Source organism: Bombus terrestris, chromosome 2 (genome assembly GCF_910591885.1).
Source record: "Bombus terrestris chromosome 2, iyBomTerr1.2, whole genome shotgun sequence".
NCBI classification, from domain to species: domain Eukaryota; kingdom Metazoa; phylum Arthropoda; class Insecta; order Hymenoptera; family Apidae; genus Bombus; species Bombus terrestris.
The window spans coordinates 9,049,233-9,071,828 of NC_063270.1; the positions used below are offsets into that span (position 1 = coordinate 9,049,233).

Here is a 22,596-nt window from a genome sequence, read left to right on the forward strand (position 1 = left end):
AAATTACTAGTACAGTCTTAACAAGTAAAGAATATTGTACTTACGTATATAGTATGTGAAAAGGTGATGTAGTGCAACGAATAGTATTGTACATATGCTGATATACCTATGCAAAATTTAATTTAGCCATTTCTTTGATGGCAGCACCAGCAAAGACGTGTCATACGTCAAAAGCAGTGAGTGTATATGCATCAAACAAAATTTTGTATCATATCCTATTTCTTGTACATTTGGTAAATTTTTAAAAAGTCATTTAATGTTATATAGTTTATAGTGCACTTGTTTTAACATCTTGATTGAAATGTTGAATGCACTAAAACAAGAAATCAAAACTAATTCGCCTTATACGCACAGTGTCCCATACCTTAAACCCTACTTAATGTTAAATGCTTTTTTAGTTTGTTCATTGTTGACGTGACTACGCTATTGCATAAATATTTTTAGATATAATGGTATTATCTCCATTTTTCCTAGTCACTCGCTGCGATCAAAATATTTGTACAGTGTAACCTAACCTGTTCATAATTAAAAATAATATGAAGATTTGATGTTACAGTATTTTTGTTTTTCTATATCTTTTAGAGATAGTTTGTTATTATTACTTATAATTTTTAATATAATTTATATATATACCAAATAAATGTTTTTTTTATCCTATATAAAATAACTGTATATTATTCTTAACTATTGATATATTTATCATAAGATGAACAATAAGTTGGATAAACTTATGTATTAAAATTTATATAATATAAAGCAACATGAGTTAGAAGAAGATGATAATTACATAAGTTCACTAGTGTCTGTTATTTTTGGCACTTGTATATGAAATGATATGATCTTTGTAATTTTATATATTAGTATATATTCAGTATATATTCATAATATATTCAGTATAACGATGATAATAACCCAAAGACTATAATAAGACTGTGTAAGACAGTGTAACAATAATAATAACAAACACTATCATCAAAATTTGTTTCAGTAAACTTTTCTAAGGGAATGAGGACTTTGTACCATTTTTTTAATTATTTTGGAAAGGTGACAGGTGCTAGTTAACATAATTTCTAATAATTATGGAAAATCAGAGTCACCAAGGCGAAGCTTACCAAACGTATCAATCTTTTTGGAAAAAGAATACTCGTGCTGTTCCAGGCAGGTATGTATAATAACATTATGCTTCTAATAATGGTAAAAATAAAGTTATAATTAATCTTTAGTATTGATTATTGAGAATAATATAATTTTTTATATTTTACATGCATGATAAAAGACCAAGTCCCAAACAAGATGGTAAGCTTGGTAAAATAGGTAGTACTACACTGATGTCTGGCAGTTCAGCTAATATAATATCTACAAGTGGTGGAGTTATATCAGGAAGTAGTGGAGGCTCTACATCATTTCAAGATTTTCAAGAGAGTGTAGATGATGCGTGGGATTCGGGAGATGATGAGTTTTGCACAGTCTCAGATGTAAAAATATCAAAACGAGTTAGCCAATCTGCTGCTATCAGTGTCATTAATAGTCATAGGTCAGGAAAAACATGCATAGATTCAGGGACAAATGTAAAATCTACGCATCGCGTTCAAGAAATTATTCCGGAGGAAAAACGGGCGGAAGCTCTCCAAAGACTAGCCGTGCAACCGTTGCATTTGCGAAATGCTAATTTGTCTATACATTCTCAAGTGAATAACAGTCAACATTCCACAGAAGATGTGGGTGTAAAGTACGGTGTTTCCCCGCAACATAAACCAACGCAATTCCCAGGCAGGCCGCAACCGCTAAGACAAACAACCGCGCCTGCTAAATTTTTTGTACCTTCTAAAGAACAAGGTGCTTATGGAACAATTTTTTACATTCATTTATCTTTAATATATCCTTAGTTTTGATTTGTTAATAATTGTAGATGGGGAAAGTAAAGTAGATAAATTTCAGTCCCTTCTGGAAGCTTCTGTATTAAACTTAGACGAACTGAGGCAGTTGTCGTGGTCGGGTGTGCCTGCAAGACTGCGTTCTGTTACATGGAGGTTATTGTCTGTAAGTAATAAAGGTAAACTATGTCATATGTTTTATGCATAATGATAAAATTTCGTAAAAAATTTTTAATTTTGTTTTTTGTCATCCAGGAGTATTTACCAGCTAATTTGGAGCGAAGGCAACACGTATTAGAACGAAAACGATTGGATTATTGGAATTTAGTGAAACAGTATTACGATACTGAAAGAGATGAAGGATTCCAAGATACATATCGTCAAATACACATTGACATTCCAAGAATGTCACCGCTTATTTCGTTGTTTCAACAAACAACAGTGCAATTCATCTTTGAAAGAATACTCTATATTTGGGCGATTCGACATCCCGCCTCTGGTTACGTTCAAGTATGTTTACGCCGTTATTCTACCTTTAATTGTCATCTTCAAATTGTTTTTATTTTCATTTCTTTTCCATGTAATTTTCTTTGTTTTTAGGGAATGAATGATCTAGTGACACCTTTCTTTCTCGTGTTCTTGCAAGAAGCAGTGCCTGTGTCAGCGTGGCAAGATTTAGAAAATTATGATGTTGCATCATTGCAAAAAGAACAACGAGATATTATAGAAGCAGATAGCTTTTGGTGTTTGTCCAAGTTTCTCGATGGTATTCAAGATAATTATATCTTTGCTCAATTAGGCATCCAGCACAAAGTAAATCAGTTGAAGGAACTGATACAAAGAATTGATGGTTTGTAAATCAGTCATTTGGAACATTCTGTTTTTCTTTCTTTCCATTATACCTTGTTTTTGGATAATCACAGATATAATTCATTTCCTTAGTACCTTTGCATCAGCATCTACACCAACATGGCGTGGATTATTTACAGTTTTCTTTCCGATGGATGAATAATCTATTAACAAGAGAAATCCCTTTACATTGTACCATTCGTCTATGGGACACTTATTTAGCAGAATCTGATCGATTTGCTTCGTTTCAACTTTATGTATGCGCCGCGTTTCTTCTTCGTTGGAGACGTCATCTTTTATTGCAGCCTGATTTTCAAGTAAGTTTAGACCATAGCACTAGCGCAAACTATAATTCGATGTAAAGCTTTCTTTCAGTTATTAAGTAAAGAAAGATGGAGATAGTTTATTATTACTGTTTAGGGGCTAATGTTAATGCTACAAAACCTGCCTACTCAAAATTGGACAGATTCAGAAATAGGAATATTAGTAGCAGAAGCATACAAATTAAAATTCACATTCGCAGATGCTCCCAATCACTTGCAAGCTCACGATACCAGGTGACCACTTTGCAATGTGTTTAGATAACGATATGAGAATTGCGGCCACGAACATTGACACAAATGATTTTGTGCTAAAATGATACGCCTGTTTTTATAGTCATCGCTTATATTATATAATATATCGATGACTCTCAGGACCAGTTTAAATTGTTTTCTAATTGATTCAAGTTATTAATTTTAAGTCGCTTTGTTCTGTAGTTCAAAAAGGAAGCTTTGTTTTCGTTATGTTTTTCAAAGACTCAAAGTCTTTACAAATTTTATTACTATATTATATGATATATTTTATTATTATTATTATTATTATTATTATTATTATTATTACCATTACCATTTCTATCATTATTACTAATAATATTGTAGCAATTATTTTTAGAGTTACTGGACGATAATCTATGAACAATAAGTTTGCTCGCCATTTCTCAATTTGTGAAAAATATATTTAGATGCATCCTGAAATACGAAGATGTAATGCGGATTGACCGCCACTCATGGTTCGTGTTACATTTGTATAATATATTTAAAATTATTATATACATCGGTAACAAATAAGCGAAAGATTTTATAAACCAGTTGCAATTATATGATTGCTATTTTACGTAGCGATTACAAGTTTTCTTCTACTCGTATAAATTTTCAGTTTGTGCCCGATTTCATTTAAACAAGTTAGTATATGTAATTTACAATATACAAAACACGTAAAAAGAGTAGCACATGTATTATGATAATATTTATTTCCATTTCTGTCAGTTTTTCTTACTTCAGAATACCTTTAAAAAGAGAACAGGCTATTGTTCGGAATTTAGAATCTCGTGTCAGGAGATTTCGAAGCAAATGTTTGCCATGTTTATGCATTGCCATAATACAAATATTACAGAGAGAGCTTCTATCTTTAAATTATCTGTACGTTATTCTTAGTTATCTATAAACATCTTACAAAATAATTAGAATGTATGATATTTTGTCCTTGGTCAGTGATTCAGTTGACTTTCGAACGAATGACATTGCGTTTATATACACACAAGAGTTTAATAGAACGTAAAAGTATCGAAAGATACTTGCCTGATAATTTGCATGTTGAGAAAGACTAATCGAAAATTGTATAAAAAGGAAAAAGATATAAAAAATGCGTATTTCATAAGATGAATTGTACTCTTAGCATATGGCACGTATTATTATTATTTACTCGATATTGTTATGTTCTTTGTCGATTAAATTTAAAATAGCGTGATGTTTTTTGATTCTTCGATTCCAATTTTTTGATCGAAAACTTGTACACACAAAGCGTGTAGCGTCGTCGATTAATAAACGAGACTGTCTCTTTCTTACTTATGTATCTATATAAATATAATATTCCTTTCAAAGTATCTCGAAGTAAAAGTCGGACTGAATATTACTTTATAAATACATGAAATTATTTACTAAACGTATGGTATCATTATGATATTCTTAAGTTCAGAATACGTCTTGAATACTCATTGTCGAAAGATGTATGGCATATACATTGGTAAAAGTTTTTCGTTCGAGCGAAATTAACAATACCTATAAAATAAGTAAGAAAAAGGAGGGACGTGGGTGCCCATTTAGTGCTTCTTCAGCTGTCATCGATATCGATTTGATCATAATCGATGTTCAGTGACTGTAGAGATGCCAAAGAATCGTTCAGATTAAACGTTTCCTGTAAAAGAAAGAAACCTCATTATATTCTTACGTTAATATAAAAACAGAAATACAGATGGAAATGGCAAGAAGAAACTTACGTAATCAACAGAAACCAGAGTTGGATAGATGCAAGGTATACATTCCATACGTGTGACGCCATTATTATCAGCGGTGCATTCGCAGTTTTGGCAAGGATTAGGTTGCGCCGTTAAAGCTACCCTCTTGGAGAAAACACTGGCGAATTTTTTGATCGAAGTCAGCTTATCGAAACGTAATTTGTTACCGCTAAATATTGTTCCATTAATCTCCAGAGACAAAGGCGTGCAATAACCTAACGCACTTTTTGAAAGTTTCACTTGTCTTCGTAGGTCGATATCACCGATCAACGTTCTGGAATCTTTTTTCGTATACGATTTTGTCGCGTCCAGACCATAGAAGATCTTATTCAGTTTCTCTTTTTCGAATTCGAAATCACCATCCATCAATATGTGAAGCGTAATATCGTGTTCCAATAATACCTCGTGTACCACCGCGTAGTCAAGCTAAGAGAGGAAATTTGTTTAAGAAAATTAAGGAAACCGATTGATTGAACGATTCGAATCGAATTGTAGTTCTGAAAAGCACAAGTGTCATTCAGAAGAATAACGTCGAATCACTTACCGTCTGATTTTCCGGCTCGCAATGCGAGCATGGCATTAAGATGAAAGTTTTTGATACGCCGGTTCTGAACACGAGTTTCGAGGCAAACGCGATTGCCGCGAAAATATCGCCGCTTCCATCGCCGATAGGCACGTGATCGAAGTAATCGACAAATCGCGCCACGTTCTTAGTAAAGATTTGTCCATCGAAGACGACGCTTCTCGGATGATCAAACACTCCGTTCGCTCCAAAGGTAACCAGAGACCAACGATTATCCGTCAGACCTTGATCGTTCAGCTCCTTGTTTAATTGAGTGACTAACTGTTCGATGCTACGATTTTCTTTCACACCGTGGTTACATTCTTTCCCCTCGACGATAAACACTACGTCGGTCGAACATGGTACTCGATCACCTTCTAATTTAATGAACTGGCCTTCCGCAACTTGACTACCGTCTATCATACTGCAACTACTACATACGTCCGGTATTCTGAGATATGTATCATGGAACATACAAATCTGCATATAGGATAACGCCACGGTGCAGGCTTCCGATCTGCTCTCGCTCGCAGTACATATTTTCGAGTATTCTTCCGGCTCTATTACGTGGAAGCAGCTAAGGAATTCGGAACTTTTGTTCACGAACAAATCATTACAGAATTCTATGACCACCGAATCCGCTTTTGATTTTATTCTTGGATCGGAATTATTTGTCGGACACTTATCTTCGGTTTCTTGTTCGACCGACCAACTTTCGGCAAATATCCTCACGTTTTTTGTTACCATACCATTCGATGCGATGGTATCATCCATTGGCTCGTAGTTCATCGTTCCGAGAATACCGGCGGTTTTGCCGTGATACCAACCGGATAATTCTAATGTACACAGATTGAATTTCAAATTGCATTCGAGTCGGAACTGATTTTGCTTGCGCTCCACGGTAACCACGCTTTCTGCCTGATAGACATACGTCGTTCCATTCTCGAGTTCGATCGGAAGCACGAGATTGCTTGCTGTACTCGACGATTGTCCGGAGATGAGCTTAATACTCTGCGCAAAGATAAACGTATCATTAATCGATTGCTATTTTACAAGGGAAAAATATTTGAGCATATCGCTAATTCTTGCTATTGTTCTTATTATTATTGTTATCGTTACTAACATCGTTGAAGAAGTTGAGTTCGAGAGCATCCTTTCCAAGTAACACGATAATCTTGTGCGTAACTCGATTGGATTGTTGCTGATACTCAAGGAGAATGGCAAAGGTGTCATGCACGAAATCGCGTGCTAACAGGTACGTACAAGAACCGATGAACTCTATGTGTCTTCCATCGAAGGTAATAAAGTCTTGCAAACCAACGATCATCGCTTGTGCTGAAATTAGATCGATCGAAGTTAGATCGCCGCGAAACTAACAAAATGAAAGAGACACAAAAGACTGGATCATGTGATTACCTCTGAACGGTGGAAGCCAATTAGACGGATCCATGTACGGCCTGTACCGGTATAAACTCCAGAAAGTCACGTCTGAGGACGCGAAATAGGAACTTGCGTCAGAAATGGCCCTGATTTCAGGTATCTCGTGAAATTCTGGCGTTTGATTGAACGAGTGCCAAGACATGGGAAGCTTTTGCTCCAAACACATCAAGCCCTGTCTAGGATCGAAGATGAATTTCGTTTTGGCTACCCGGTATTTACTTTCAGCCTGGAGAGCTGTCTGACTTATATCGATTAATTTCAAGTGAATTAATCGTATGGCACTTTCTATTTTCGCTTGTATCTCGAAGTAATCGTAAGCATAGCACACCCTATCGTACACTTGTTGCATCTTCTCTAAAGCGTAACGTATAGACGGCAACTTTTGCAATTCCTTTAGCTCGTTCACGATCTCGTCGATGACGTCCTTCAATTCTTTTCCAAATGGTACGAAGGCGAAGTATCTATCTTTCAAGAATTGTATAATCAAACTCGAGTATTTCTGAATGTTGGTGATGATATCGTTGCCCTTGATGTCTCGGTAAAACTTGTCGATATCTTGAGTGAAATTGGAGAAATGATCGAAATAAGGAGAAGAAATGAGGTCGTTTCTTCGATCGTAGAGGAAGTCAAGGAATTCTTTGCTCGTCTTCCAGACCACAGTTTCCAAATAGTGAATGAAACGGATGAACATCGGCTCTATAAACAGTAAAAATCGATTCCATTGCTGCGAGATCGACTGAGAAATCTGTCCCCACAAATTTCCTATGTACTTGATGAACGACACGTGAAGATCTTTCATGAACTTGTCGTATTTTTCGAGCAGCTGATCGATTGTGCTTGCCACTTGAGTAATCATGTCACCCCTTAGAATCGCTGCAGTGATCTCGGGGATTTTGTTTAACGCGCTCTTTATCGTTTCAATGATCCAGAGTAACGAGTTTCTGATCGCTTCCCCAGATTCGCCCATTATTTCCCATATTTCGTTCAGGATATTTGGCAGGGATTCTATGTGACTTCGTAACGATAGCTCATCTATTATATATCCACCGTAAAGAACGATATCTTTAATGTAAAAATCGTTTGCGTTGTAAGAATCGTTTAAATAGTTCTTCAACTCCTCTAGGTCTGTCTGCACTTCCTTCAGATTGCTATAACATAAACAAGCGATGACATGACTATGAATATCGTGGCTATCGTTTGAATAGTCAAATACTAGAAAGATTAAAATCATCGCAGTCTGATTTGTTCGTAATTTTATAATTACAGAACATCTTGTCAAGAATAAGTGTCCGAATACTTCTGAGCGATAATGTACATAAAATAGATTTTGCTATTTTAGTGGTAATTTATACAAATATAAATTTACATAGATATCTGCAGTCTATTGATACTAAACGGTAAAACGATGAAAGTTACTCACTTCCAGTCATCGATAAATTCTCGAAGATCTAATTGAGCGTCATCCCAAACATCCGAAATTACGTTCACGGTTTCGATTTTAATATATTGTTTCCAATAATATATATCGTTGTTTATACCATCGTATGCATCCATTGCCGTATTTTTCAAAAGAGCCTGAAATTAAGAGCACATATATTTATTTTCTTTCTTCGTCTTCTTCGAAAACTCGTCTATTTTGAAGTGAAATTTGAATGAGAAAGGATAGTGTGAGAAATGGTTGCGTACAATAATATCGGCCTTGAGCTCGGGTCTCCAGCGCAGGGTGGAAGTAATCAGTCGGGAATGATTGAGCTTTAAGTAAAAAGAGACGTCTGACACGGTAAAATCTTCCTCGTAAGTTCTCCAAATATCGAACACCGCATTCCGTGCGTCAGGAATTCTACCATACATTCGTAAACTCTCCACAGCATCTGTTAAAGAATTTTTGTTAAATTTGTTAAATTCATTAAGATAAATTCACATTAGAAAGAAGCAAGATTCAAATCTAAATAATTATTGAAACAATATTTTTCTTTCTAGCTCGTGCGCTAACCTGGAGTATAGTTGACCATCATCCACGTCAATTTTTCAGTCGGATCGAGGAAGAAGTAACCAGTAGCATTTAGATTCGGTGTATTTATTATACTACCGTTCAAGACGTATTTGCGGTCAAACGCATAATACCGAGCGTTTAAAAATTTGATCGCATCGTTATACTCTCGCTGGTAAAATATCTCGTTGTGAATGAGATCCAATCGTGCATTTAATTTTCCAGTATCTCGGGTTATGAATCCACGTTTGTAATGTCCGTTGTTCGCCATTCCGAACAACCTGCTATTCTGTTCGTATACGAATCCTTCGGCGCCTAGGTCGAATTTCGTACTTGGATGCTTACCCACTATTTGATAAGAATATTTTTTAGAAGTCGGTGGCTCACTTTCATTTCTAAACGACGCTGAAAACTCTAACCACTTGCTCGGATCGATAGAGTAATTAGCGACGAGAAGAATATTCATGGAGTCTCTGGAATTGCTACGTTTCACTTCGCCTATCAGAGCGGCTTGTTTCAGGAAACTCGGATGAATCAAAGCGAAGGTTGCTCGGTGATGCATGCCAGCTTTATCCTCCGAAGAAAGTTTCGTCCAGTTGAACAATGCTCCTATGGTTCTAGGTTTCGTCGTTTTTTGATCCCAAGCGAGTTTCACCGCAGACCTCAACTCTTCGCTGCTGATCCAGTAAGAGCCGTCGAGGCTGAAATTTCTACGAGGATAAGAGACGTTCAGGACTAAGAATTGATTATCCACTTCCTCGGTAGTTTTGTTCAAAATGTTGATACTGTAAGATGCCCAAACGTCGTCGCCCAAACTGAGCCAGCTGGTTTGCTCGAATTCGCCTGGTAAAACTTGATAATCGGTTTTCAATTGCACAGTCTTGTTCAAATGTATCGCCTTCAAATGGATGTCCTGGCCTGTGTGCGACGTTTTAATCCTAGATTCGCCGACTACGTTGAATGCCGTCTTGTTATCCAATCGGTACAAATTAACTTGTTTAAATTCGACAGTCGGATAGTTGGTCCCTTCGTTTCCTGCGCTGTACTCGAATTGGTTTATGTAAAGAATACCTATCGGCTTATATACGTTCTCAATCGTGATTTGAGTGTGATCTTTCTCGAAGCCAGCTCTCGACTCGCTCTTCGAATTATATTGACCGTGAAGAACTTGCTGACCGTTGTACGTCAGTTTGGAGTAACCGCTGGTCATTTGTGGTCGTTTCTTGTAACCGTAAGTCAAGTGGCCGATGTGACGTGTATTCAGAGGAACTTCAGCGTGCAGAATTCCTTCCAGATCCGAATTCAATTTCTCGCTCCGGTAATTGTAATCTGAATCCACGATCGCGGTGTTTTGTGGCCAGTAAAATTTCACGTATCTCTTGTTTCGTTGCCTGTAACAGTTACCATTCGTTGTACTAACCCAGATGTACCTTCGACGTAACTTAATCGAAAAGAAATATGACCTACTATGTGTAAAGACAAAGGTATAGATCTGTGAACGCATAAATGACGCTATTTACTTACAAAGTAGTGAGAACTGTGAACTGACATCCTAACGACGAGATATTCGCCATAGGTAAGATGGTGTTGATGGTTCCGTTCACGTTCTCCAGACTTTCGAAGGATACATTTGCCGAAGCTAATCGCGTGTTAGCTGGATAATAAATTTCTGCGTCTATGGAGCCTTGCGTAGCGCCGTAATCAAGCAAGAAAACTAACGTTTCTTGTTGCTGAAACTTTGGACTGTATAGCGAGTATTTCAGTTTGAACTCTTCGTCGATGCTTATGTTCAGGAGATTATTCACGGATTGAACTGGTAGCGTTCCCCAGGAGCCGCGAAGATGTCCGTTGATGTCTTTCTCGTCTATGTGTATCTGTGGTAAAACCAAAATGAATTTTTCATTTTACAGACTGTTTTGCTTGCCTTGTATTCGTTAATACGTTTGTAGTCTTGCCGATAGAAAATATTATGTCAGGGCAAAGTTAGTCGATTGGGAACGATGAAGAGATTTGCAACGGGTGTCTAGGTTTTCGACGATAACGTGTATAGGCAACGACAGTAAAAATATTGAAATAAAAGCTAAATATTTAAGAATACAAGATAAAAAAATGTGGGAAGACAAACCGAGCCATCGGAAGCGTAATTAGTTTTCGCACGCAGACAGTTGTATCCGATCACGTAAGTTACGTCCTTGAAGCCTCCGTTGGCGTGATAACTAATAAGAAGACGATGATCATCGTTATCAGGAGGTGGTAGCCTAACGCTAAACACTCCATCGATGTTCTCATGGTTGCGGAATCCAATAGTAGCGTTCGCCGCAAATTTCCATTTTTCACGATCCACGTCCAAATCGAAACCTACGTCAACGTTTTTGAACGCTTTACGAGGATTCTTGAAGAATAGCCGGGTATCGACAAGCCTGTTGTCAAGATCGGTTGGTCCTTCATATCCGATCAAAACCCTTCCGAACATGTCTGCCATATAGATCAACTTCCATTGAAGAATCGCATATCGGGTGTAATCGTTCAGCCAACCATTTGCTCGAATATCACCGCTATCGTTGGACATCAGCATACTTCCGGTAAAAGTGACGATACGAATATCCGGTAACGGTGTTATCGCATGAACATACAGCGTCGTGTTACCGTTCACTTGAACATTCATAAACGTGATAAGTTGCACCTGACTTTCCACGGTCGATATTTTGTCAAAATTTGCAAGCGCTCTCACATCCCAGTTCAAAGGGTTAACGAAATTCACGTCCAACGATCCGTTTATCGGGTGACCAATTAACGCAACGTTTAATCCATACTTCTCCTTCTTCAGTTTCAGAACTAAACTGTCGTTTTGACCGATTTCGGCTTCCTTTGGCTGGATCGTTACCTCGACAGTGTGTAAAGAGCCATTCTGCATCAGCTCGATGGTACCGAAAACAGTAGACACCTTCGAAGTCATGTGATTTCGTAACTCGCCGTTCAATTTGTGTATAAAATCGCTTTCTTTCATCGTGTTGCCGTGAAACTGGAGATGCGGTTTCCCGTTCGAGGCAGGCGTATAGAACTCAGACTCGATCGTGTCACCGCTATAATTGCCCAATAGTTTGTATTGTTGGTCGAGTAGTTTCGCTAAAACTTCTAGATTCGCGGTACCGTTGTTCGTGGTCGTGTTTGGATGATACGAGATATGAACTTTGATGTTCTTTAACGATTCTATCCAAGAGTTGAAGAGAACGAAAGCTTTAATTTCATCCTTCGTCGCGTGCCAGCTCGACATAAGGGAAAGTCCGACAGGTTCGGCAACGTTACAACTTATCTGCGCATACCTTTTCTCCACGGTAAATTCTCGTTTCGCGGTAATAGTAGATTTCGGTATCTTCAGCAATGGTGTATCGACCTTGATAACGATCAACGTGTCCATCAACGATTCTTTCGTTTCCAGAAGTCCGTTCACATCGATGACACTGTCCGGTGCACGAACACTGAACTTAGGCCTGTAAAGGCTGCCAGAGACGCGCAGGCTGCTGTTAATGTTAATGAATTTCAGAGACTCTATCGGAGTTTTTATGTTCAACTCTAGCACTTGCTCTTCGCTTTCTCGATAGGTGTAAATAGCGAGTACTCCGGTTTCGTACCAAGTCACATTTTTTTTAACTTCCACATTTGCCTCCATCCTGTAGATGAGTTTTTCTAGGTCCACGATAAACGCATTCGAGCAAACGATCTCATTGACGGAACCGAACGGAACGACCAAGTTCAATTTGTTCCGCATATTGAAAAGATCCTCCATCCAAAATGTATCGTGCAACAGGATTTTCTTGTCGTCGAAACTGCTTAGAACAGCGGCGACCTTGTAAGTCGGTCCTTCGTTGTCTATATCTAGTTCTCCTACGATAGGTTCGATGATTATAAGACACACTTCGAATTCACCATGCCAATGAAGGCTACTTTGCTCCTCGTAATCCTCGAACTGATCCAGCTCGTCTTTCTCGATGTCATCCTCGTTCTCTGTCAACTCCTTGCTACCGTCGTTCTTCACTTCCCCGATGTTCGTCTGGTTACCCGTGATAATAATCGGTATAGTAATCGGCGCAGGTTTCGGACCGGCTTTAGCTCTGACACCGATCTTCACGTCTGCGTATTTTTTGTCAGACATTCTTATGGTGAATTCCGTATCGATGTCGACAGACTCGTTCTTATCGCGTGCGACGATTAACTTGGCAACGATTCCGTTCTCCTCGAAACCTTCGACAGGCGTGAACAGTACATAACTGTAATGAAAATCAGTAATATTGCGATAATGCCAAATACCCTGGAAGCCAGCGAGTATACGGTTGTAGCCAACACGGAAGTCGGCCTCTCGATTGTTCAACTTAGCGACCAAAAGTAGCCTTTGAAGTATTTCCAATGGCGTCGCGAGTGACAATCGAACGTTGAAGTTGTAAATCGGCGTAATGAACTGACAGAGTATCTCGAAACCGATAACACTAGTTGGAGTGGCCACTTCAGCGACGATGTGTCTATTGCTTTCCGACAGACCGAATCTTCCACGAACCAAAGAAAACTTTTCTAACGGAGTGGTAACGTTGAATTCCACCATGGATTCCTTCAAACGATGAAGATCACCGATCAGTTTGCCAGTATAGGTTTTCACATCCAAATCCAAGTTAGCCGCCCCTAAGAATTTCCAGTTTGGTAATACTTGCAGCTGACATTTCATGTCGCTCACTTTGTAGCGAGTCACCGGCGACTCGAGATGCAGATTACCGGTTAGATTGAAAACGTCATCGGACTTCTTGTCCAAGTGCCAAATACTCCAAGCATTGATCACCTTATCCGGGTGATATTTAACTAGTAAACGAGTGTTCGCGGTTTCCCAACCGATAACCTTATGAGTAACATTGACGGTGGTCGACAAAATGTCATGAATGGAGCTACTTATTCCACAGTTGGCTCTCCATTCTTTAACGTTATCGTGCTCTTCCGTGCTGCCGTCCAATTCCGCCATCAATCGTTGCGAATCCTTCCAGTGAACATTACCGTTCAATTTTATCTTGTTTTGTTCCTGCTCGTACCTGTAACCCAATTCGAACGAACGAATTAATCAAGCCAAATTGACTTATACGTTACTGTATTAGACTTATACAGGGTGGTTGGTAATTGGTGGTACAAGCGGAAAGGGGGTGATTCTACGCGAAAAAAGAAGTCGAAAATATAGAATAAAAATTTTTCGTTCGAGGCTTTGTTTTCGAGAAAATCGACTTAGAAAGTGTTCATAGAAATTTAATTAGAAGAGTAGAAGTATGTGTTCGGCAGAATGGGCAACATTTTCGGCAATTTTTGTAATAATAAACTTTATGATTATTTCATATTATTTCATTATATATTCCTAATTTTCCGTTACGGCAAAAACAAACTTAAACTGCGATAATATCCATCGAGACAACGGTCTACAGTGAGATCCGTTATAATGAGACGTGATAAAGTGCACGCGTACCCAGCGAAAATTCAAAGTCGATTTTCTCTAAAACAAAGCCTCGAACGAAAAATTTGTATTCTATATTTTCGACTTCTTTTTTCGCGTAGAATCACTCCCTTTCCGCTTGTACCACCAGTTACCAACCACCCTGTATATTACTTAAATTAAAGGATACGTTATTCTATCTGTATAGACGTTGTTTCAAGATAATTTAAGGATAACCGAAAGAATTTTCGTTACTTGCCTGACGCCTAAGGCCGTTTTCCTCCAATTTTCAAATGGCATGAGCAACCGAGTATCCAGGCTGATCGATTTTATCAACGGTTTTACGTTATATTCAGTCGCGATGAACAATTTTATCGCTTCTTCTGGATTCCAATCGATCGAAGCATCCACGATGTAATTGTAGTATCCCCGCGCGGTCACGTGGCAGGAACAGGCTAGTAAGCGACCAGGATAGGTCAAAGTGACCATTGTGCTAATATTTCGTTCGGTTAATTGTTCCTCCGCGCTGGAAAGTGCGGGCAATTGAGCCTTTTGACAATCTAATGAGAAAAACAACGCTAGCTTCAACGCAGGATCTCGATTTGCGTCCCATTTCACTTCCGCCCCGAATCTCTTTTCATTTTCCTCGTTCATGCTAATAAACGCTAAATGAACGTCTCGCCATTTGTCCAAGTGTATCTGCATTCGAATCTCTCGTTGCGTGTCAACTTCTGTCATCACCGAATACACGTTTCCTTTGTATCTTCCCTCCACGTACGATATAATGTTTGTCGGTGATGCTACCGTGTGATTTAAGATGAAAGCGTATCTATCCTGATCCAGCTGCTCTACGTGCAGAGCGATTCTAACGTCGCTGTAATTTCGATACACCTTGCAATTCACCAGGAAGTCGTTGACGAAGCTCGGAGATTTCAAAATCAGCTTCAAGCTGTGACTAAATACGGTCGCCACGGATCTGTCCGAGTAAGTGCCACGTGCTGTTATGTTGTGGCCGCTGAACCAAGTTCCAGCAAGATCCAAATCGTACGTTCGCTTCATTCTCTCTTTGATTCGTAGGTTGACCAGCATCGAATTAAAGTTCGGAATTGTCAAGTTTACGCGACTCTCCATGATGAACGCCAAGCCGCGAGGCATTATCAAGTTCACTATTAGGTTAATCTCTTTTCCTAAACACAAAGAAATTGAGATTAGAAGATGAGGTAAGGGTTTTATTCTACGTCAGGAATTGAATTATTATATACGAGGCTGATTCAATATCACAACTGGAAATAGTTGAATTTTGCGTTAGAAGAACATCGGAGGAAGATTTCAGGGACTAGGGATGAGAAAGTTCATTTGACCATTGTTTTCCAGAGCGTTTTTTTCCAACATTGTGCGTTTAATTCTAACCTGGAGCGTATCTTATCAACAAGTCCGTCTTCGATTCTGGTCCCATAGCATAGTGAATAATTCCAACTTTGATGTCCAAGTTCTGAATGGGTTTTGTTATGGCGAACAACGCGTTTACTTTCGTATCTTGATTTTGAAAATACATTTTCGAATAAAAGATGCTCAATAACGCTGTAAGCTTGTGACGATCGTCCTTAAGATGTGGACTCGAATTCACTTCCGCGCGTAACTCCAACTGACCGAGCGCTTGTTTATACGATCCTTTGATCTCCGTGTTCAATTGTGGATATGCGCTAGATTGTAACTTTAAATCGACCGTCTTGTGCGTCACAGGTTTCAACGAACGATTGTAAGCTGACAGCTCGAATATGAGACTTTCCTTCTTGGGCATCTTTTGTATCTGATACTCCAATTGGAAGGCGCTGGTCAAGCTTACGTTTCTTCGAACGATGTATCCCGTGAATTTGCTCCATACCCTTTTCGTTTGGAAAGTCAGGTCTATATCGCACTGAGAAACATTGCTTTTCCAAACGTTTCGGATTTTACCTTTAATAAAATCGAAGCTTTGGTTAAACAAATCGAACTAAACCAAGTAATTGATGATAGGCGAATCGATAGAGTTAAACCTGAAAGAGCCGCAACCCGTTCGTTGTTCACGATTAAATGCATTTGTGGGCTGAACGTGTATCCATAGGGAAACTTTTTGATCGCGTAACCTAAGCTTGCGTCCAAGTGTTTGGTACCATTTATGTCGAAACCAATGTCCACGAATGTCTCGTTTTCCGTGCTTTTGTAGGTACCTGAAAGAAATGAAGTTAATGACGAACGTCGATGAGTCTACTCATAGTTTTGCTAACGTACGAGCTCACCTTCAGCCACCAGAGAATTTCCAGCAGACTTTAATAAAACCGTTACGTTGTGAGTCTTCGTATCGAACGCTACCATTGCGCTTAACTCTCTATTAACCAACGATCCAGGTGTATCGAATGCGACTCTAAAAATATTTCTCTCCTAAAATGAGACAAACGAAAATACTGGATACTAATATACGCTACGTCTCTCATAATTACAAAATCATCGTAAAATCTTTTATTCTTATACAGATGCGAAGCACGTGTAAATTTAGCGGTTTTTATAAAACGAAAATAAAGGAGACGATACCATTGTCTTCTCCCATGTATATTTCAGCAAGTAGTTCTTGGCGGTCGGATCAGCTTTGATCAAAGAGATTTTGAAAAGCGTGGGTCCGTTCAAAATGAAGTAAGGCGCGTTCGGATCTTTCGTTGCGTTGGATAGCTGATAATTAACGCACATCTTTAAACCAATCAATCTATCGAGTGCGGCCCAAGTGCAGCTCGTGTTGCTAATCACATTTTTCGGGATTGGTATCAAAGCCCGATCGTTGCTATTTTGGCCAGCGATTAAAATACCTAGTGGCCTTTCTACTAATTCGGCGCCGTTGCCTCTTGTTAGAAGGATGTCCGTGCCAACGGAAAATACCTCCATTTGTTTATTCGGCAGGCCCAAACTCAATTTGACCGACTGTACTCCTTTTACCTCCAGATGAATTTGAACTGCTCCGGAGGAGTACACGTTCGTTCGTAATTTAGTTCCAGCAGTCTTATAAAAGGCGTCTACGGTCATGCTACCGATCAAGTCGGCGCTCATGCTGTTCACACATATAGATATTAGTTTCATACATCATAATTTGATAATGCCGAAGAAAGAAAAGACAACAAGAGAAATAAAACAAGGAAGATGAGAAAAGAGACGATGCATTTAATTATACCTAGGTGCAATATTACTGATGAGTTCGATCTCTTTCTTAGAAATCCTCTTAGTGTCCAATAACCCTGACATTTTGAAATTGCAAGCCGCTGAGCCAGCAAAATCCAAGCGTACAGGTAGCCCCGATGTCATCGGGGCTACATAAGTGGAATCCAAGAACATTATTGCATTTTCGTAGCGTATCTCCTTTCCAGAAGCAATTTCATTAAACTTCTCCCATGGATTGATACGCGTTAAGGCTTCTCTAATTTCGCGATCGCTGTTATACATAGAATACTTCAAGTCGCTTCCAAAGATCTGCAAACGAAGCGAGAAACCATCGTTTCGTACAACGCGCAAATAGACGAATAACGAACATCGAAATAAAGTTTACAGGAATTCATCGCTATGCGTGATCATTAACTGGTCACGTTCTCTATCTCACCTTATAACTAAAGCTGATTCTGGGTTCGTTGAAATTATTCTCGATAACATTCGGTAGCCTTTTCACGCGTTTCCAATAGTCTTCTTCTTGTTCCGGAGCTGCTCTGAAGTTTCTGAATAAATGTTTGAAGAATCCCGACACTTTCTCGTTACTGTACGGTCCATTAGGACCAAAGAACTTCTCCGCATAATATTCGAAGCCTTCGAGCCTGGTGGTTATTTCAAAAACATTCACAGATTCGCCGAACAGGTCGAAGGTCAAATTGAACGTAGCGGTTCTAGGTATGTACGATTTAGGAGAAAAAATTAAATTTCCTTGGTAATTTCCACCGAAATTATATTCCTCCGAGAAAAAGGATCCGTCGTAGTTTCGTGAGAATTTTCTTCTGTCTTTGTTGAACTTGTCGTCGAGGTCGCGATCCGTCAAAAGACTTTGAACTTCGATTCTGGTCGGCGAGGCGGAATTATAGAGATTGGTCAAGTGGCTCCAAACGAAGGTCCCGACTGTGAACGAAATTTCAGAAAATTAAATCCGATTCTATTTCACGCGAAGATCATAGAAGAGAATTCGACGAGTACCTTGGTTAATTTCTTCCGATTTTAACGTGTGCTTAATTGTTTTAACGACGTTGTAATCGGGGCAACGCATTACTTGCAGATAAGATGCGATACGTAATTCCGTATCCAAGCTAAAGTTCCGGTAGTAGTTGAGGAAGTAGAGATCTCGCGTTTTCTCGCAAGACGGCATTCTACGATGAGCGTCGATACTTGCTACGCGAACCTCCATGGATAAAAATCCTCCTACGTCATCTATGCATTCTTTCAATAGTTTTGATAGCTTCTCGGTTTCCAAGCCCATGTTTCCGATCGCTTTTAACGCCTCTAATGTCTGTAAAAGCAAGGAAGAATTAGGTAAAGCCAATCACTTCGCAGCATCTTTCGAATTTCCGCTCATAGATCAGTCGATCCAAAATTTTTGTTCCAGCTTAAAATTTTTGAACCAGCAAGACACTCGAGAACCAAATTGATTGTTTACAGACTCTAATGTATTCTAGTAATTTTTACAAAGATTAAAGGGTTTAAATAACTCGCCAAAATACCTCGATATTTAACGTACCTCTTTGGTCGTAGAAAGTGAATGCGTTCGAGGTGCACATCCCTTTTCGATCTTTTGCTCGAGGTATGAAAGGAATCGTGTCACCTGTTCGACATTGGTGCAACTTATGTCGTGAGTGGAACAGAAGCCATAAATCGTCGTGGAGTAGCTCAAAATGAACTGAGTCTCTGGAATTTGTTGATGAAAATCGAGAAGGGGTGACAGAGCCCTGATCGTATCTCGATTTGGCCGAGGAACTAAAGCAAACGCGATCACCCACTTTTCGATCGTTGAATGATTGACGTATCGTTTTATTATCAGATCTTTCATTACGTTCAAGGCTGCGTTACTGCCAATGAATGGCAACGAGTCGACAATGTGTTTCCTATGGAATTAATAAAAAATAAATTCGTGTATTCCGAGGAATCGTGGATTATGTGCCGTATTCCTCCAAATGGGATCGGTAACCAATCGAAGTGAAATTTGATATCGTGGAAAGATACGATGGCTTTGAGACACAAGTACAGTCTATTGGAACAAACTAACGTTATAAATTTAAATTCACAGATGTACAATTTTTGACTTAATTCAGCTGTGCTTTCACGTACAGGGAACGATGCCTCGCGTATAGCGATTTGCATCATTCAGACGCACGAATCGTCGAAACTGAGATTTCATATTTCAAGTTCACAGTTTCTCCCCATAATACGTAACAGATTTCATCTCGATCGGTGTCTTTCGGAAGTACAATCTCGCATTCGATCTTTCCTTTTAAATTTAACGCTACTCACTTGCCAGTTTTGCAAATACCGTGGGCTCTGACGAATAATTGCGACAAGGATGAATAATCGAGGAGTCGCGCCGACTGAATGAACGCAGTGAATGTCTCGGGAAATCGTTGCTGCAACTCATCCGTACTCACTCCTAGTCTGCACATTGTCTTCAGCAAATCTCTGGCACTCCTCAACTCGCCGTGAATGGTCCTCGGTGTTTTCGAGTAATCGTACAACAAATTGGTTCTTCTCGCGCGACTGTGTCTGTCCTTTTCATATTTTTCCTGTTCCTCCTCGTCTTCCTCTTGGTCGGCCCCGTAATTGTCGCTTTGTTCGTACTCGTTGCCGTAACTATAATCGTCTTTCAATTCTTTGGTCAATCGAAGGGTAGTCGTCGATTCGGTTCTCGCGCCTGTGCTGCCACTCGACAGCGGCACCAGCACATGAAACTCGTTGCATACGATCTTCTCGTAGACGTTGTGATCAATCGTTAACTCGCAATCGCTTCGGGACTCGAGAAGAGGATGACGAGGACCGTGAGCGCCCGATCGGGGACTCTTGTAAGCGTTTGAACGAATAACAGAGAAATGTTTTGGCCCGTGCATGCAGTTTGATAGATTTTTCGTTTTCTTCACGACCAGACTGGTCTGTCTCGCCTCGTGGAATCGATAACTCGTCTCGCAGATGCCATTCACGTCTAACTCTTCAGCGCGATAATCCACGTCAAGTCTGTGCATGCTGTTTTGCAGCGTAGACAACACGCCTCTCTTCAAGTTCAAGGCCCAGACTGGGTCGCGTTTGTCCGGACATAGCTCGCCTATCCGACCATCGTCGTAGGCGAACTTTAACGCGAAACGTTCCAGGTTCTTCTTGAACTCCGAGCCGGCACGGTCGGGAAATTCTGGATTGTATTTCCGGGGATCGTGACTTAGACTCACGTTGTGGAATTTCAAGCTTCCCTCGCAAGGGTTGTTGAAGCGAATCACCAAATCCGCATCCAATCGTAAGGTGGACTCGTTCGCAAGGAAATCCGATGACGGCGGCATCGAAAACGACGTCGACGATACATTGCCCAGATTGGTGCTCACGTCTACCGAATATCTGTACCAGTATGACACATTCTCTTCGTATTTGAATTTCTTCGTCGCTGTCACTGTAAACATCGATCGACATCAATTATCCGCCTCTTCACTTTCTCTATACGGCTACAAGAGCTTTAAAAATCGTATCAATTACCTTTGCATTTCGCTCGGCCACACGATGTAGGATCTTTGACGAATTCTGTAATGAAAGTTTCGTAATCAAATTAATCCACGCTCCGTTTCGTGATTCTTAGAAATACGTTCTATGCTTTTCACGCTATTGATAACGGTAGCCACCGATACCCGCGAATCGAGTACTCGACGTAAATTCTTGGAAGGAAACGTTAAACAATAAGCGCCACCGATAACCAGCCGACGAAAAAAGATTGACGCGAAACCGATAAACTATCCTATAAATGAATTTCATTCTGTTCAAGCTTGATCTTACGTCGATCGAAAATCGTCAATTGATCTTTCGATTGCTGAAAACTTGGATTTACCTGACTGCGCTGTACCGAGGACGAGACAGATCGCAACGAGAAGAAAAATAGTAGCGCGTCCCCGCGACCGTTCCTTGTTCCAAATCATATTGCTGGTTACGATAACAGGGCTGAATATCTGCTTATTTCATCTATACGCTCGCTCCTTCATCCCCTTGCGTTCCTCATGGATAGACTTCTTGCAGCTTTTAAATTGAACGAGATGACCCGCGGTTTAGCACTAGCGCATTCCTACCGGAACACGATCAGATACTCGAACCCTCCTGCAACATTTCGATCTCGTTACCTCTCTCCTTCTCGTTCTTTCTCTCTCTCTCTCTTTCCCTCCCTCCCTCCCTCCCCCTCTCTTTCTCCTTCTCTCTTTTTCTGACTGGTCCATCGCCTTTTGAACTTTGCTTTTCCCACGAAACGATTTAAAGGATTCGATCGGCGAATAGAGAAATGATAGAGACTTAAGACACTACATGAAAGAATATAATGTAGCTCGTACCGTGTCGAAGATATCCAAAGATTGCGTTAAGAAATCACTGATCGAGGGGAATGATCGCACTAAGAACAGGATTGGGGTGCAAAGCAGGTTGCGGTCGTACACGCTTGATGGGAAGCACGGATACACGATAGATCGGTTAAGTAAGTGCTTCCTGCCCCGACTATGTTCGCTGACCGAATGGCCAACGACATCGAATCAACTACGACACTGCTACTCTTTTCAAGGGGGAGAGGATCAGTATCAAAGGTCTTCTTGCTTTTCGTGCTTATTGGAGGTTACAGGTCATAACTAGATAAGATAACAACAAAAAAGATTATTCTCGGCCACCTAAGATTTTTACATTAAGTTGCAACAATATAGTTCATATTCTCATCACTGACCATACGTACTTATAGCATATTTTCTTTCTATTTCGTTCAGAAACGTTAACGAAGTATCGGTACATCAGTACTGCATCGGTACATTATAACATTTTTGTCTGCTATAATGCGTTAACGATACTTTTCGTTAGGATTACATCGTT

The 22,596-nt window shown here is 39.7% G+C and overlaps 2 protein-coding genes across 4 annotated transcripts; one reads left to right on the forward strand and one right to left on the reverse strand.

The window, feature by feature from the left end:
* Window positions 1-40: 40 nt before the first annotated feature.
* LOC100647408 (TBC1 domain family member 22B) lies at window positions 41-4,224 on the forward strand. 3 transcript variants are annotated; one of them, XM_012317328.2, is made up of 8 exons: window positions 41-176; window positions 989-1,162; window positions 1,277-1,836; window positions 1,910-2,040; window positions 2,130-2,384; window positions 2,475-2,724; window positions 2,817-3,040; window positions 3,144-4,224. In XM_012317328.2, exons 2-8 carry the CDS (start codon window positions 1,080-1,082, stop codon window positions 3,282-3,284), a joined length of 1,644 nt encoding a protein of 547 aa, XP_012172718.1. In that variant the 5' UTR covers window positions 41-176; window positions 989-1,079; the 3' UTR covers window positions 3,285-4,224. The 3 variants fall into 3 exon arrangements, with proteins under 3 accessions (XP_012172718.1, XP_003393685.1, XP_048269491.1); XM_003393637.4 differs by having other exon boundaries at window positions 126-233; XM_048413534.1 differs by lacking the exon at window positions 41-176 and adding an exon at window positions 250-452.
* LOC100647287 lies at window positions 3,776-22,351 on the reverse strand. The gene is made up of 23 exons (XM_003393636.4): window positions 22,074-22,351; window positions 21,584-21,846; window positions 21,238-21,282; window positions 20,020-21,154; window positions 19,250-19,613; window positions 18,712-19,021; window positions 18,134-18,636; window positions 17,711-18,006; window positions 17,083-17,590; window positions 16,791-16,932; window positions 16,548-16,721; window positions 15,922-16,467; window positions 14,771-15,698; window positions 11,176-14,122; window positions 10,575-10,924; window positions 9,054-10,441; window positions 8,747-8,931; window positions 8,481-8,635; window positions 7,037-8,208; window positions 6,744-6,955; window positions 5,603-6,631; window positions 5,041-5,484; window positions 3,776-4,958 (listed from the first exon to the last, which is right to left on the reverse strand). Exons 2-23 carry the CDS (start codon window positions 21,669-21,671, stop codon window positions 4,875-4,877), a joined length of 13,005 nt encoding a protein of 4,334 aa, XP_003393684.2. The 5' UTR covers window positions 21,672-21,846; window positions 22,074-22,351; the 3' UTR covers window positions 3,776-4,874.
* Between the last annotated feature and the right edge of the window lie 245 nt (window positions 22,352-22,596).

What these genes read in the sequence shown, in the direction of transcription:
- LOC100647408 (XM_012317328.2), top strand. Translation starts at nt 1,080, where the DNA reads ATGGAAAATCAGAGTCACCAAGGCGAAGCTTACCAAACGTATCAATCT. An exon ending in ACTCGTGCTGTTCCAGGCAG is followed by an intron (nt 1,163 to 1,276) that starts GTATGTATAATA and finishes GCATGATAAAAG; the next exon opens with ACCAAGTCCCAAACAAGATG. An exon ending in TTACATGGAGGTTATTGTCT is followed by an intron (nt 2,041 to 2,129) that starts GTAAGTAATAAA and finishes TTTGTCATCCAG; the next exon opens with GAGTATTTACCAGCTAATTT.
- LOC100647287 (XM_003393636.4), bottom strand. Translation starts at nt 21,671, where the DNA reads ATGATTTGGAACAAGGAACGGTCGCGGGGACGCGCTACTATTTTTCTT. An exon ending in TGGCCGAGCGAAATGCAAAG is followed by an intron (nt 21,155 to 21,237) that starts GTAATTGATACG and finishes CGATGTTTACAG; the next exon opens with TGACAGCGACGAAGAAATTC. An exon ending in GATGGTCAACTATACTCCAG is followed by an intron (nt 8,932 to 9,053) that starts GTTAGCGCACGA and finishes ATTCTTTAACAG; the next exon opens with ATGCTGTGGAGAGTTTACGA.